The 16,591-nt window shown below is 45.3% G+C and overlaps 1 protein-coding gene across 3 annotated transcripts in view; it reads left to right on the plus strand.

The window, feature by feature from the left end:
• Positions 1-11,553, plus strand: part of NFKB1 (nuclear factor kappa B subunit 1) — a 127,504-nt gene extending 115,951 nt beyond the window's left edge. For all 3 annotated transcript variants that reach the window (XM_090266345.1, XM_090266347.1, XM_090266348.1), the window contains 8 exons: positions 1,879-2,080; positions 2,589-2,758; positions 3,090-3,192; positions 5,863-5,987; positions 6,536-6,602; positions 6,887-7,059; positions 7,898-8,078; positions 10,714-11,553. In XM_090266345.1, the coding sequence (XP_090122471.1) occupies positions 1,879-2,080; positions 2,589-2,758; positions 3,090-3,192; positions 5,863-5,987; positions 6,536-6,602; positions 6,887-7,059; positions 7,898-8,078; positions 10,714-10,871 (1,179 nt within the window). In that variant the 3' untranslated portion in view covers positions 10,872-11,553. The remainder of the gene's footprint in view (positions 1-1,878; positions 2,081-2,588; positions 2,759-3,089; positions 3,193-5,862; positions 5,988-6,535; positions 6,603-6,886; positions 7,060-7,897; positions 8,079-10,713) is intronic.
• Positions 11,554-16,591: the final 5,038 nt, after the last annotated feature.

A 16,591-nucleotide genomic window follows, 5' to 3' on the forward strand; every position in this document is an offset into this window, starting at 1 on the left:
TCTTCATGCATATATTTTTAGAATGCACAAGTGGATTTGTGCTGCATGTCACTACATTTCTCCCTTCTCTGTTTATGGGATGTACCCATACACTTGGATGTAGAGCTACTTCATTGTTTTTGTTCCTGAGGAGAGTCCCATAATGTACATCTCCCACCTATAATGTGCCTGTTTCTCAGCAGTAGACAGCTTCTTGTTTCCCACCTCCGTATATAATACTGTGACAAAGAGCCTCATCCAGGCCCCCTTGTGGATTTGTATCGCTCAGAGATGTATGCAGGAGTTGAGCTGCTGGATCATGGCTCTGAAGAATGTTTGCACATTCCCCATGCACACAGGCATAGCATAAGGTTTCCTGGTTCCCCATGCTTTGTAATTGTGTGAGATATGATCCTGGGGGTTAAGATCCACAGCCTGAAATATCATAGAAACCTTTGGTGGGACCATGGAAGAAAACTTTTTAAAAAACTTATAAAACAGTAATCCTCTCTTATGATAGAGAATGTGTATGATATGAAAAAGAATTACTTTAAAACTGTAGATGACTCCTAATCTCTGGATGTTATAATATCTTATCATTTCAGATCTTCTTTTATCATTGTATTTTCTTTTCCCATCTCCCCAAATAGCATTTCTGATTAATAAAAAAAAAAGCTTTTATTTATCTACTTATTTGTTTATTTTTCGAGAGGAAGGCTTTTAGCCAAGAGCCTGCATGTCTAAAGTTTTTAGGATACCATTCCTTTTCAAGCTGGGAGATAGTCCTAAAAGACAAAAATAAAATAAAATAAAGGAGAAAATAGGAATTTGGAAAAAAAAAATTCTCTCTTGTGTCTGCCATATTAAATAGTCACTGTAACTGAGACATACACAGCTAAGCATCCTTCATCCAAGTTCTCATGTGCTGTGGTCACGCTGCACCAGCCAGGATGTTGTCAGCTGTCGCTGCTACAATAACTGCTTACTGAGAGGGAAAGTTTAAGCAAACTGTCCCTAGACAGGCTGGATTTCACAGCCTCCTGTGAAATAGACTGATTTGTATAAAAAATGTATTGCTGTTCTGTCAGTGACCTCAGTTCTTTGAAAGAAACTTTTGTGACTGTTTGTCTTACTCATTTTGAAAACACACAGTTTTCAGCACATCGCATTAGCACTCACTGAGGTGCTACTTTATGGGCAGGGGAAGCAAATGGACTCTTTGCTTACCTATTAAGTGTCAGCAAGTCAGCTTGTTTGTCCATCTGAGCCCTCTTAGTGAGGTGGTGCTGTGGTTTCACTTACAAAATGTAGAATCCTTTGCCACCTTTTATAAAATTGGGGCTAGAGAATTCTATTGATTGGTCTCATGGAGCCAGACCATGGAATGATATTTTTTAATTTAACAAATTTGTTTTAGATGTCAGCATAGAATGATAGCACCGTTGTTAATTGGTTTCTGTTGAGTGGTTCATTTAAACTTCTTCAGTAAAACCATAGCCTTGATTTTATTTGTTAACATATGGTATTATAAGCTGAAGATAGAATCCTACTAGAATTTCAAGAAAACTAAAATTACTAATAGGTGAGTTAATAGACCAGAATCAGTGGGCCAAAATGAGAAACAAGAAAGCTATTAATAGTTGTAAAAAGGGAAAAAAATTATAAATAGAAAAATATCATAATTATTGAGTGGCTAAAAGTTTGTACAGTATATATTATTTCATTAGCATATGATATGGAACAGAGAGTAATTCCTTTACAAAGATGAGGAGTTAGTTAATCTGGGAATGAAAAATGGCCCACAGTATGACCCCCCTCTACTGCCATGACAGCTGCCAAGCCTGTGGGTCCTAAGTGTTTGGTGCTGATGGTGTTTTCTCCTGTCCCTTCAACTTCCAGACGCCCTTGCACTTGGCAGTGATCACCAAGCAGGAAGCTGTGGTGGAGGACTTGCTGAGGGCTGGGGCCGACCCGAGCCTTCTGGACCGCTTGGGTAACTCTGTTTTACACCTGGCTGCCAAAGAAGGACATGATAAAATTCTAAGTATTTTGCTCAAGCACAAAAAGGCAGCACTACTTATTGACCACCACAACGGGGAAGGTAAGAGAAAAATCACACGTCGTGGTTTGACCTTCTCTGTCTGCTTTCCAAACAGTTAGTAGGTATTTGATAAATGTGTTATCGTTTGATTTGCACCCAAAGTGCTTTTCTTAGTCACCTGCAGTTCATCATCTCTTGTGGGAATTTCTGTTGTTCACTGTAGCTGATTCCTTTCAAGAGACTTGGAAAGTTAAGTTAGTAGGAGGAAAAAGCAGAGGCCTGACAAATGCTGGGCTTGAAGTGTAGAAAGTGTCGTTTCAGAGAATGTTTATTTGCTTTCAGTGTCTCCTGAGAACATAAAAGGAGACTGTGAATTTACATGCAGAACTGCTGCCTTGCAGCGCCTGTGAAGACTATCTGGGATAGAGACTCTCCCAGCACTAGATGTGCTGAAACCCAGCAGCCTTCCTTTTCTGTGGTCCAGTTTTGTCATTTCCTTTGGCTCCACTGAGAGCAATCTTGTGAGCAGCCTCCGCACTCTGTGACTGTCCTTGTGCTTGGGCCACAGGTCTGAACGCCATTCACATAGCCGTGATGAGCAACAGCATGCCGTGCCTGCTGCTGCTGGTGGCCGCTGGGGCAGACATCAATGCGCAGGAGCAGAAGTCGGGTCGCACGGCGCTGCACCTGGCTGTGGAGCATGACAACATCTCCCTGGCTGGCTGTCTGCTTCTGGAGGTAAAGGATGTACTTGCTTGCCTTTGCCTTAAATTCCAAGGGAGATTTAGGGAAATCTTTTGAAAAAAAAGGTGTTGGTAATTGCCTTTCTTCCTGCATTCAGCTCAGTCTATTTCATGTGTACGCAAGGCTTCAGAGCTGCAGCTTCAGATGCTCCTGTCACCCCCACCCGGGAGCTCTAACTGGGGATTGTTTCAATGGCAGAGCCTGAGCCTGCCCCACATAGTAACCACTCTAGTAATATAACACAAGGGGCCATGAAGACTGGGGCGTGGGGACAAAGGGGCGAGAGAACCTTCAACTAACCCTTTTCTGTGTGGGCCCGTCGCAGGGTGAGGCCGACGTAGACAGTACCACCTACGATGGAACGACAGCCCTGCACGTAGCGGCCGGGAGAGGCTCCACCCGGATGGCAGCACTCCTCAAAGCAGCAGGTAAGGCGGCCCGACGGCAGCTGTGAAAAACATTACCAGGCACACAAACCCCGCTTCAGTCACGCGGCCTGTAGCCTTCTTTGAGCCACAGAGGTGCTGCTGAAATGCTCCAGTGAAAAAGTTCTGTGGCAAATCATGCTTGAACTGTCGTGAAACACTGTTTGGACTAGTAGTAATCCTGGGCTTCACCCTGAGCCATGTTCGTTTTTACTCTCTAATGCACCTGTTTGCTTTGGGTTTTGGTTGTTTAGGTTGACTCCTGTGACAAAAGTTGAATTTAACTCCTTGATAGAATTCTGAGCCGTACCAGTCTCGTCATGTCAGAAGTCCTCAGAAGAAAATGTATTGGTATAAGAAATAATTTAAAGACTCCTTTGCAAGAAAGGTCTCTTAGAAATTGAAGTAATAGGAAGAACAAATGGAGCACATATTGAGTACTGTCATGTGTGAGGCACTAAAAATTGCTAGCGTTTATTGGCCTAACTCTGCAACAGGCTATGTGCTGGGCATTTCACACACACACTGTCTCATTTAATCTTACTTAATCCACAGTAACCCCTTGAGATAAAGCCCATTATTATAATTATTTCCATTTTACAGCTAAGGAAACAGACTAGAGAAACTTTTGCATCCCAGTCCCAGGGTCCCAGTGAGTGACAGAGCTATGAATCACACCTTGCCAGTCTGAACTTACAAACTTTTTTCTCCTTACTGTGCCTCTCCCCCCCATTTTGCTCAAGGATTTGCAGGTGCTATTCCGTCTACTTCTCTACTCCTATGAAGTGGAGAAAAATTATTCCTGCTCATTCTTGAATCTCCATTGCCTTGACTATTTAGAATCTCAGAAACTGTTTAATGAAATTGGTATCTCAGACCTGCCCTGATATATCTTATTTATTTTAGAGGTTATTAAATTTTTCTAGAAAGTAAATGCTTTTAAAAAATATATTTTTAAATTTCTTTTTAGAGAGAGGGGAAGGGAGAGAAACATCAATGTGTGGTTGCCCTCATGCGCCCCCAACTGGGGACTTAGCCCACATCCCAGGCATGTGCCCTGACAGAATCGAACCGGCGACCCTTCGGTTGGTAGGCCGGCCACTCAATCCACTAAGCCACGCCAGCCAGGGCTGTAAATGCTTTATAAATTTAAAAACAAAAAAAACAAAAAACAACAGGTTAAATAACTTTTTTAAGAAGTTGAGTCTAGAAAAATGTAGGAACTTCTCTTCTGGGGCACCACATTTTTCTGACAAGTAAAATCATATCCCAAATAAACAGCAGCCTTTTCTTTTCTCCTTTGTCTAAACTTTCTCTTGAATAAGACATTCTAGTTTGGTAAGTCAGTGATTATAATTAAGAAATGCCTTCAGACAAGAAGCTGTAACCCTTTCAAAAATGCTTTCTCTTGAATTCTCAGTATCCCATGAAAGGATTAGCAAGTAGCAGATTCTTTAGTAGATAAAGAACCTCGGATGAAAAAGCTAGTCCTGTGATCAACGTCATGAAGAAGGTCGTTTAAGGAACCCACGTAGCTCAGCTCCCCCAGTCTTCAGTCCTATAAATTATTCACCCGAGTTTCTCCCCAGTTTTAGCTGTCAGATAACACTTCCTGCCTCAGAAATCAGGCTGGGACTGCCACAGTAAAATAACAAATCTCACAAAGAGCCCCCTTTGACTCTCATTGGGCACTCCCTGTTACTAAAGTTAGTACAGATCCTAAGTTCTCCCAGCAAGATAAAAACAAGATCTTCCTTCCAAAAGGGTATGCTGGACCTACTGCTGTTCATTAGGCATCAGGCTAAATACCCCCTCTCTGAAGCCTTTGAGAAGCAGCTCTAGCTCTAACCTTTGGGTTACTGTTGGCACTTCTTGCTGCAGGCTGAGGAACAGACTAGATTTTCCAAGATCAGTCCTAAATTCGTCGGTAGCTGCACTGCCTAGCAGGTGTTTGCTCGGCGTTTTCGTTCAGTGAGCAGGGCACTGGCAGTGCTGCTCCAGGACTAAAACAGCACATGTAGCCACTAGACAGCAAGTGGCTTTGGTCTTTCAAGCAAACAGGAGAGGAAGTTGAGAAATGTGCGTAAATTTGAACATTAGGACCTTCATCCTGAGGGTGCACCCCAGGTTCTGTAAAATGCTGTTGTTAGTCCCCAGATTAAAGATGTACCATTCAATTTTAACACTAGCCTACAGCATTTGATGCGAGAGTCAGAGCATTCCAAGCGTTTGGTTTTGAAAGTGTCCTTGGCTATAAAGGGTATCATCAGACACCTTTACAGGCAAAATAAATGAGAATTTAAAAGATGATCTCTGGATATTTAGTAGAAATATGTTTCCTCTTTAATATTTTTAAAGATTTTATTTATTTTTAGAGCGAGGGGAAGGGAGGGAGAAAGAGAGGGAGAGAAACATCAATGTGCGGGTGCCTCTCACACGCCCCCATCTGGGGACCTGGTGTAACCCAGGCATGTGCCCTGACTGGGAATCTAACCTGTGACCTTTTGGTTCTCAGGCCGGCACTCAGTCCACTGAGCCACACCAGCCACGGCAGAAATATGTTTTATATGTTTCTAAGAAATGTTTTATATATTAATATAATCTGACCCCTGCAGGTACTTGGAAGTTGACAAGATATGGGTTTACCTAATGCTGTGTAATTTGACTTCGCAGGAGCAGATCCTCTGGTGGAGAACTTTGAGCCTCTCTATGATCTGGATGATTGCTGGGAAAAGGATGGAGACGATGAAGGAGTCGTGCCTGGAACCACACCTCTGGACATGGCCACCAGCTGGCAGGTGAGTGTAGCTCCAGCCTGATGGCAGCTCCTGGGGGAGCTAAGGCTTCATAAGAACAGATGGTCTTCCTGGGTCTTTATTCCCCAAAGCACATGCCTTTCATTTTTTAAGAAAGCCCACTTGTCAAGAGTTGTGTTTATCTTGAAAAGCTTATTCTTGGAAGATCTAGGTCAGCAGAGTTCTGAGTGTAGAAGTGTACACCTAATCAGATCAGAGTTAACTAAGACATGGCTGACTTGGCAGCTTGGACTGCCTTTGTCCCTCTGAAGGGCCTGGCTCTTGCTCGCTATGAGGTTGGCTTGAGTCCACCAACCCTTCTCAGACAGCTCCCATGTCCCATGGAACACAGCCTCCAGACCTCAAAACCCCAAAGGGCCTGCGCATGCCTGGGCTGTGGTACTGACTCCTCTCTCCACTCTGCCATCCTCAGGGTACTAGAACCTCCTAGAAGGGCATTTTGAGTTTTTAATTCTAAAAAAAAAAAAAAAACAGATTTCCCTCGTAGTCCCTTTAATGTGAAATTGTTCCCCACCTTTTTCTCCCAACAGGTGTTTGACATATTAAATGGGAAACCATATGAGCCAGAGTTTACATCTGATGATTTACTGGCACAAGGTGAGTTCTTTTAACCAGTGTTACCACCACACTGTCATTTGAAGGGGGTAGGGGAGAGCCGGCACCATCCAGGGTGTTCTGTAGGAAGCACAAAGGTTACTTCAGCGTCAGGAGATCCTGAGGTGTGAAAGGGGAACACGCAGTTGTAATCTACTAAAGCACGTGCTGCCAGGCGCTCAGCTGGGCTTCTGCTGACTCTCGAGGGAAGGAGCTCGGCAGCCATCACTCCCCCTGCGCGTCTGTGTTCAGCTAGGACAGTCGCGTTTCTTCTTCATTTCCTTCAGGAGACATGAAACAGCTGACTGAAGATGCAAAGTTGCAGCTCTACAAGTTGCTAGAATTTCCTGATCCAGACAAAAACTGGGCTACTCTGGCACAAAAATTAGGTCTGGGGATACTCAATAACGCCTTCCGGCTGAGTCCCGCTCCATCTAAAACTCTCATGGACAATTACGAGGTAAGACATCACCTGACATTGCTAACTACGTTTATTTGACTTTGCTCTGTTATTTGACTGTTGCATTACTGCTGGGCACAGCCCCCTACCCCCCGCCTCCATTCTGAAGGAGAAAATGCATCATTACCCACATCTCTGAAGGGTGCTGGGGCCAAGATTGAAGCCCTCCTTCCTAGAAGGCTGTTTTCAGTTACCTAGAGATGTTCCCTATTTTCAAATATCTTGAGATTTTCTGCAAAAATGCTACTTAGAGGGTCAGGATGGTCGCAGACCTTTGCTCTCTCTGAACACACACAATAAACTATGATCAACATGCATTGCTTCCTGTCCCCAAGATCATGCCTTGATCATGTGTCAGGACATGGAATCAATTTTCTGTGAGGTGACTACTCATGGAGCCGTTGCCTGGTGATTTACTAAAAGATAAAAAAAACATGGGGTGAAATTATTTTCTTTTGAAAACTTTCTTGACAGCTCTTGTTTCTCACTGGCTTCAGAGCTTCAGCTGAAACAGGGATAATGCAGAAAGTTAGCTCCTGGTAGCTTCACTGCCTCAGCACCTCTGTCTCTTTCTCTCTCTCTCTCTCAATCTGTGCTTACTATAAACCACTCCTCTGTCGTTTCCTGAGTGTTCTTTGAGCTAAAACAGGAAACTTGACTCAAAGACAGTATTTTCTTAGACGCTCTTTGCTCTGACCTTCCCAGGACCCGCTGGCTCTCGCAGTGGAGGAGGCAACTTGCCAGAGGGAACGTGCGGCTGGCGTGTTTGCAGCTGCTGGTCGCTCCTTGCACAGGTTTTCACGCAAGAATACACTCTTTCTTCATTTCTTCCGTGCAGGTCTCTGGAGGGACGATACGGGAGCTGCTGGAGGCCCTGAGACAGATGGGCTACACGGAAGCTATAGAAGTGATCCAGGCGGCCTTCTGCACCTCAGGCACCGCGGTCCCCGGCCCAGCGAACACCGCGCCTCAGGTCCAGCCGCTGCTTCTCTCACCCGCCTCCACAAGACAGCAAATAGGTAATGAAAAAAAAACAGTTGAGAATGTTTCCTGCTCCCCAGGCCAGTGTGTTCACGATGGCATGTGCTCCCCGCCACCGCCTCCTGAACATGCCGTCCCAGGTGTCGGTGTCCTCCCTGCTGGGGGGCTCACAGGCTCTGCCTTCCGCCGTCGGGACCCCCCTGCTCAGGTGAGGGGCCGTCCCCGGGAGCAGTCCGTTACACGTGAGTTACTTAGATGCACGGCAGACACTAAAAACATGATGTGGGTGGTTCAGGTAAGTATTATTTCTCTCATCTCTTAAATTTAAAAGCGAAAATGCACTCGAACCAGCCCTGGCACCCAGACTGTGGATGGACGCTGTGGTTTTCCCTCCTCAGCTCCTCAGCTCCGCCCGGGGTTCACGACTCTGACCGTGTGTCCCACCATTATTGGGGCCGTCTGTCAGCCGCCTGAAATACATAACATGATGGACTGTCCTCCCAGCCCAGCAATCCTGTATTCCCCTTTATTCTCCCTCTAAACAACCATTTCAGGCGCTTTCCTTCCGACCCCCAGCATCCCTTCCCCTGCACTCACGGTTCCTCCCTCCCGCTAGATCACTTAGCAGACATGCTATGGTTTCCCTCATCTTTTCAAGATAAATCAAACAGAAGCAAAAAGCACGCCTTTTATCCCGTTTTTGCTTACCCACAGCCCAGTTCCTCTGCTCTCCTACACACGCAGCCACTCGGGAGAATTGTGTGTGCTGTTCCCCTGCCTTCTCTCCTTGGCTCTGCAGCCCGGGCCCATCCCGCCTCCGGCAGATCTGCCCTCACCAGAATGCCCGGTTGGCCACCAGCTCACCATGCTGCTCCTCTTCTCACGTCACGGGGGCCATTTCCTCTGTTTCAGGCGGGCACCCCCTTGGCTTTGGCAGAGCACCTCGCCTCACGGCCTGACCCACAAGCCCCTTTTCAGGCCACAGCCCTGGGAGCCCAGTCCCAGGCCCTCCTTACCTGCCCTTACTTACACAGGCCTATCGCTCCCCACACAACCTGCATATTGGCCACGTCAGTCCGAAGCGTTGCCACGCTCCAGGAGGTTAAGACAAAAACCTAAGACTGGCCCATGGATGCTTCCTGGTCCTAATCAGTGTGCAGCCAGCCATCAGGGTTCCTCCTCCCTGCAACACCACCCTGGTGCAAGCCACTGCCACTGCTGGTCCGTCTCCATTCCTGCAGCGGCTGCCGGTCCGTCTCCTGGTTTCCCTTCAGTTCATTCTCCACACAACAGGCAGTTTTAAAAATTAGTGAGAGTACGGTACTTCTGTTGTATACCCTCCCATTCATCCATCCATTCAGCAAATCTTTCCTAAGCGCATCCTGTGTACTGAGCCCTGCTGGAGGCTTTGAACATGAGGCAATACAGGCAGCATCCCTTTCTTATCCGTTCTTGCTTTAAACATGACTTTCCTCTGCCTCCCCCTGCCCTGTGGCTCCGCTCTCCTCTGCCTCCCCCTGCCCTGTGGCTCCGCTCTCCTCTGCCTCCACACTCACTAGTCCAGTCCAGTCTTAGGGCCTCTGAACCTGCTCCTCTCCTGCCCTGCAAGATCCTCACCTGCCTGACTCCTTCCTGCCATTCAGTTTCAGCACCAGGTCTCCTTGTCAGGGGCCCTTCCTAGGGAGTCAGGACAGATGTCCTTCCCATGTGAGAAGGAAACAATGTATCCACCAGGAGAACAAAGCACATATCCTGTCTTATGACCTTATGTTCCCTCCACCCAAAGACATGGGTACTTATCTTATGTTAAAGAGCATTAAGCCCTTGACTTGTAGTTATTTTTTAAAATACCTCACAGTTCCCAGTACATAATAGAAACCCAATAAAGATTGGTTGATTGAATAAATCAATAAAAAACAAGACAATAGCCATGTCATTGTCATTCAAGTCTGAATTTTAATATTGGAATTTAATATATAAGAAGGTAACTTTTTGATTCAGGTATTTTAGACTTCTGCTCTCTTGATCACTCCGTCTATAGGAAATAATTCACATTGTTCATTCAGATCCCTAAAGAGACTTTTCAACAAAGAGATATTGACCTAATTGTCCAGTATAGACTCATTTTCATCAAAATCACCTTATTTTTTTGCTACCAAATGTTTTTTGAGGCAATGCATAGTGCTTAATAGCATATGAGGCCCAGAAAGACATCTTTAGTTCCTACTTCTGTCAACAGTTTATTTTGCCTAAGGCTCAGAAATTTCCCCTGTCTCAGCTATAAAATAGGTAATGCAGTGGTTGGAAAAATACAGCTGATTTCTAAGAAAGAAAGGTACTCATTGGGTCAAGAGAATTCAGAAAGGATTCTGCTAATCATGAGGCTAGGTTGTAGGAAAAGAGATGTGAAAACATTTGGCTAGTTTTGGTATCTTCACAGTTTTTATATTACTCTGGGTGCTTTCCGCCCCTCCCCCCCACTGTGAACAGTAGTGAACAGGTGGGTGGTGTAGGGCAGGTGGAATGTGGTGACTTGTAGAAGCTAATGGGCAAGAGTAGCCCACGTGCCTTTTAGAGCCAGACTTGGCGCCCGGAGGAATTAAAGGTGTACAGGAGCCAAGGCTCTGCCTTGCTTCCAGCTGACCACAGTAAACACATGTTCTCTCCCCTTAGACGAACTCCGAGGTGACAGCATCTGTGACAGCGGCGTGGAGACTTCTTTCCACAAACTCAGCTTTACAGAGTCTCTGACCGGCAGCAGCTCATTGCTAACTCTTAACAAAATGCCCCACGATTATGGGCAGGAAGGACCTATTGAAGGCAAAATATAGCCCTCTGGCAGTTGCCAATGCCCTGTCAACCACAGTTCTGAAATGCTACTGCATCGGCCCAAAGAAGGAAGGTAGAGTGCATCCAAAGGTGCTCAGAAGAAAACTGGCTGGCCTGGACCATTGGGGATTTACTCAAGGCCTTTTAAACTCGGCCTCCTTTCTTGGTTCTTAACTGAATCTCAGTTCGGCTCACTTGCAGATATAGTATCTAGCAGTCACCGCCTTCGGCGCCTGGTGCCTTGTCGGAGGTGAGGTGCCTTGCTGAGCTTTCCCAGCTGCTTTCTGTTGTCATTGCTGCTGTCCCTCTGCTCCGTCCCCACTTGGTGTTCTTTCTGGCTGTCCACAGCACTGTCATGCATTCAGATTAAGAATTAAGGAAATTCTTAATATTTTATTAAGACTATTTTAAATGAGGTATTTTAAAATGAGAGTTTCTTGGTGTGTAATTAAAAAAGGCTTACTGCTTTTTCTAATGTGGTTATCTCTGTGATTTGAAAAAAGAATATGTATGTGCCAATATTTAAACATGGTTACAATCAGTGCTGAAAATAGTATTTTCCCCTTTTTCTGCATTTTGCTATTGTAAATATGTTTTTAGATCAAATACTTTAAAAGAAAAAATGTTGAATTTATAAATGCTATTTTTTATTTTACTTTTATAATAAAAGGAAAAGCAAATTGATGGCCTTGTCTTGTTGGATCTATACAAATACTTTCCTTGTAATCACGGTCTTTCACAGCCTCATTATTACATTCACATTCCTCTGTGGAGTCAATTTTTTTGATGCAGGAGCAAAAAAAATTATCAAAAGAAAAGTGCTTTAACCTGAGATGAAAGCTTTGGGCTCATTAAACCCTTGCTGGGCTTATTTCACTTAGGCTGTGCCGCCTCACCTTCCTCCATGGCCTGCAAACTCTTCCTCCTCAACCCTCAGTGTGTTCTCAGTGCCTTTGTGATGCATCAGGTATTGGAGTTTCAGCATACCAGAGGGTCTTGGACAAGCAACCTTCCAGCATGAAGCTCTGCTGAACTGCTCTTCACTCAAAGAGTTGGAAGTAAGGAAGAGGAGAAATGAATAGTGAACCAGGTGCTGAGATGGACACTGTGATGTGCTACCAGGATCCCTCTTTCATGAAGGACTTCTCAGCCCAGCCGCCGGAGCATGCCTGGCAGATGGCCTCAGCTGCAGAGAGCTACCTCACCCAGGTCACGCCCATTCCATGGTGGTCCCCTGTATGTAACACTGATGGACATGGTGTATGAAAGCGTGTCCAACCCAGGACAGCTGACCTCCGGAGCTCCCTCAAGGTTGGCTGAGGTAGTGTTTGAGTCTGCATCACAGCTCTTGCTTCCCTCTGACTGCTATGCATTTTCGCCCTCCTTACCTCAGGTGTAGACCCCAGAGCACTCCCAGATAAACACCCTGCATGTGGATCTCCATCTCAGAGCCAGCTTCCCAGAGAACCCAACCTGCACAGATGCTGAAGTCATTTATGCTTGAAAATAACAGCCCAGTGAAGTGTGGAGAATTATCTCCAATTTGCAGAAAAGCAAATTGAGGCTTTAAGAGTTCAAGTAGGCAATGGCTAAGCTGCTTCCGGGTTTACACCCAGGTCTGTTGAGTTCCGGAGCTCATGGGTTGGAGAATTCTCTTGGTAGGATAAGAAGGCAGATTAAAATAATTGAGTCTACACCCTGGCTAGTATGGCTCAGTTGGTTAGAGTGTCATCCCATAAAACAAAGGTGACAGGTTCAATTCCTGGTCAGGGCACATGCCTAGGTTGTGGGTTTGGTCCCTGGTCAGAACACATATGAGAGGCAACTGATCGAGGTTTCCCTCTCACATTGATGTTCTCTCCTCCTCTCCCTCCCTTCCCCTCTCTGTAAAAATCAATAAGCATGTTCTCAGGTGAAGATGATAATAATAATAATAATAATAATAATAATAATAATAATAATAATAATAGATTCTAATAATAGAATTTAGTATAAGATTAAGTAAATTTTCAAATCATTAAGGAAAAGATGATTAATCAGTAAGTAGATGTTCCAACTCAGAAAAAAATCAATCTGGACTCCTATGGCCCTCCTTTCATCAAAATAAATTTCATACTTCCTTTCAAGATGGAGGCATAGACAGACATGCTGCATCTCCCTCCACAACTAAGGAATACAACTACCTCAAAACTAGAGACAACCAGAAGTACCAGAAAATCAAACTACATGGAAGTCCAGCAAACACAGATATAAAGAAGAAATACTCATCCATACAGGTAGGAGGGGCAGAGCCGGGACGGAGAGGACGCAGTGTGATGGTGGCAGGCCAGCAGTCACACGTTTTAAAAAGTCGGGAAGCACACCTGGGGTGTGTTCCCAGCTCCTCACCAGACCTCGCAGCTCACTGTCCCAGCACCAGGGAAAACCAGGCCTCATCGCTTCTGACTGTGCAGACCAGTGGGGGTTGGGGCGGAGGCAGATACTACCAGTATCAGCAGAGTCCGCTTGTTTAAAGGGCCCCCACAGTCCTAAAATGTCCTCAGACTCACCCACTCTGGGAACAGCGGCCAGGGAAGCAGCTAGAGGGGCACCAGTCCAGTGCAGAAGTGGGAGAGGTGCCTGGAAAAGGGGTGCAAGCTGGGCAAGCAGCATTGCTCCCTCTCAGACCCCTCCCCTACATACAGCACCACAACGTGGTGAAATAGGTCACCCTGTACTGATGAATCCCTAAGGCTCTGCCCCTTACAACATAACAGGTGCGACAGCTCTACCTGGGATGCAAAGGCAAACAAACACAGGAGCCTGTCAGAATGAGGAGACAGAGAAGAATGCCCCAAAAGGGGGAATGGATCAAAGTTCCAGTGGGAGAACTAAGTGATGAGGAGATAGCCAACCTAACAGATGAGGAGGTAGACAACCTAACAGATGCAGAATTCAAAACACTGGTAATAAAGATGCTCACAGGCTTGACAGATATGCTTGAGTACGGCGAATGCATAAGAGAAGACGTGAAGGCTATGCTAAGTGAAACGAAGGAAAATCCACACAAAACCAATGGTGAAGGGAAGGAAACCAGGGTTCAAATCAATGATTTGGAACATAAGGAAGAAAAAAGTCAACCGGTGCAGAATGAGGAAGCAAGAATTGAAAAAATATGAGGAAAACTTCCCAAATTTTGCGAAGGAGATGGACATACAGGTCCAGGAAGTACAGAGGGTCCCGGGCGAGCTGGACCCAGACGGGACCATACCAGGACACATCATGATTGAGATGCCAAAGGTGAAAGATAAAGAGACAGTCCTGGTGGCAGCAAGAGAGAGGCAGAGAGTTGCCTACAGGGGGGCACCTATAGGACTATCAGCTGATTTCTCAGAGGACACTTTGCAGGCAGGAAGGGACTGGCAAGCAGTACTCAGTGTGATGAAAGGCAACCTGCAACCAGGATTACTCTATCCAGCAAGGCTGTCATTTGGAAAGGAAGAGCAGATGAAGTGCTTCCCAGACAAGGTAAAGCTAAAGGAGTTCATGATCACCAAGCCATTATTATATGAAATGTCAAAGGGACTTAAGAAAAAGAAGATCTTCGCAGTCAGGGCACTTAACTAGGTTGCACATCAGGTCCCCAGTTGGGGGCGCGTGAGAGACAACCACACAGTGATGTTTCTCTCCCTCTCTTTCTCCTTTCCCCTCTCTCTAAAAATAAATAAATAAATAAATAAATAAATAAATAAATAAGATTATGTGAATAACCTTTACAAAAAAAAAAATCAAAACTATGAACATTAAAATGACAACAAACTCACAACTATTAACAACTGAATCTAAAAAATAAAAACAAAATCCAACTAAGCAAACCAGAATAGGAACAGAATCATAGGTATGGGGATCATTTGGAGGGTTATTAGCTGTGAGGGGGAAGGGGGAGAAATGGGGAAATGGTGCAGGGATTAAGAAGCATAATTGGTTGGTACAAAATAGGGGGAAGTTAAGAATAATATAGGAAAGGATGAAGCCAAAGAACTTATGTGCATGACCCATAGACATGAACTAAGGGGGGTGGGATTGCTGGAGGGAAGAGGGTACTGGGCAGAGGGGAGCAAAGGGGGAAAAAATTGGAACTACTGTAACAACATAATCAATAAAATAGACTTTAAAATAAATAAATTTTAACTCTATCAAATATTAGACCATAAAAATACTAGAAATGCTAGAAATCCTGGACAAATTAACCTTGCAATAGAGAAGGTCTATCTAAGTAAGACTATTTAGTGATATAAAATAGTTTGGGTTCTTCATTTTGTAGTGTGTCCCAAATAAATGAATTTTTTAAAAATTCTACTTCTATTTTATGTTCCATTGCCATTTCTCCACACAACCCAGTCCATTATTCCAGTTTTTGAAAGTTGTATCTTTGACGTAAACAAAAAGGAAAAAAAAAGGTCTTTCTTTAATTCTCCAACAAGTTCCTGCCCCAACTCCTCCACCAGTTCCTCTCTGTATCACGTAGGTATTTTTCACATGGCCACAATAAGGCCTCCTGTCTTCCAGTACAATGCTGATACTCCTCCCACTGAGAGGAGGGGTCCTCCCTTCCTTCCCTGTGAATCTAGGAGGACCTGTGACAAGAATAGAATTGGTGCTAAGTGACTTCCAAGCTTAGGTCAGAAAATGCAATACAACTTCTGCCCAGCCTGAGTCCCTCCCTCTTGAAACAAGGTTACCATGCTCTGAGGGAGCCAGGTGGCCACGTAGAGAAGCCATATGCAGGTAGGTGTTCAGCCAACAGCCTTCACTGAAGTCAGAGCCAGTGCCAACATCAACCAGCAGATGCAAGAGGGAGCGAAGACAGAGATGATTCCAGCCACCAGCCACTGAGTCACCCCTGACTAGCCTTCTAGCTACCCTAGCTGACACTGCCCAGTGGTCAGGCTGCACTGCTGAGCCCCACCCAAGGGCAGAGCAGGAGTGAATGAGGTCAGGGGAGATGTTTCAAGCCCTGGGTGTGAAGAGTGGACTGTTGCCATTCTCCAGGTCTCTAACCTGAGAGTTCCCATACCAGAAGGTCACTTTGTGAGAAGCCTGCAGCAGGAGGAACAACTGAGCAACTCATGCTGAGACTAAAAACAGCATTCTCCCTTTGTAATAGAAAGTCCCATTTCTCTTCAGTTCCAGAAGCTTCCTCTTTTTCCTCCTAAATCTCAGTGCTGACCAGAGCCTCTGTACGGTGCTCTCAAGAAAAGGCTACAATGCCAGCTGTGCCTCTGAGGCAGGCATCTTTCATTTTGTACCAGCAGACAGGGTCAATGCCAGAAGGGACACAGGAGCTCAGGTGAAAAGCTACAATGGGCCTGAACCAATCCTTCCCTGAACGTTTGTCTCTCAGCAGGAAGCCATTTAAAAATAGCTTCCTCAGAACCTCCGTCTCCTTCTAATGTTTCTGTACTCTGCAGGCATAACCTAGACTTGCTCTGGGTCAGTGGTCTTTCTCTTCTGGCAGAAGGAAGCCCTGCTGCTGCTCACTTACCCACCTGAGTCCCCTGCAGTGATCCTCCTGGCTCCTTCCCTCCCTTCCGCTGCTCAGATTTGAGCATTTATTACATGCCACCCCCTTTGCATTAATGATTTCTAATATTCTCAAGACATCCTTATCAGGAACATATTTAACCCCAATTTTACAATGAGAAAGCGTCAAAATGGTAACAAACTCACCTCAAGATTCAAA

Source organism: Furipterus horrens, unplaced genomic scaffold (assembly GCF_987537825.1).
Source record: "Furipterus horrens unplaced genomic scaffold, mFurHor1.1.pri manual_scaffold_2, whole genome shotgun sequence".
Classification (NCBI taxonomy): domain Eukaryota; kingdom Metazoa; phylum Chordata; class Mammalia; order Chiroptera; family Furipteridae; genus Furipterus; species Furipterus horrens.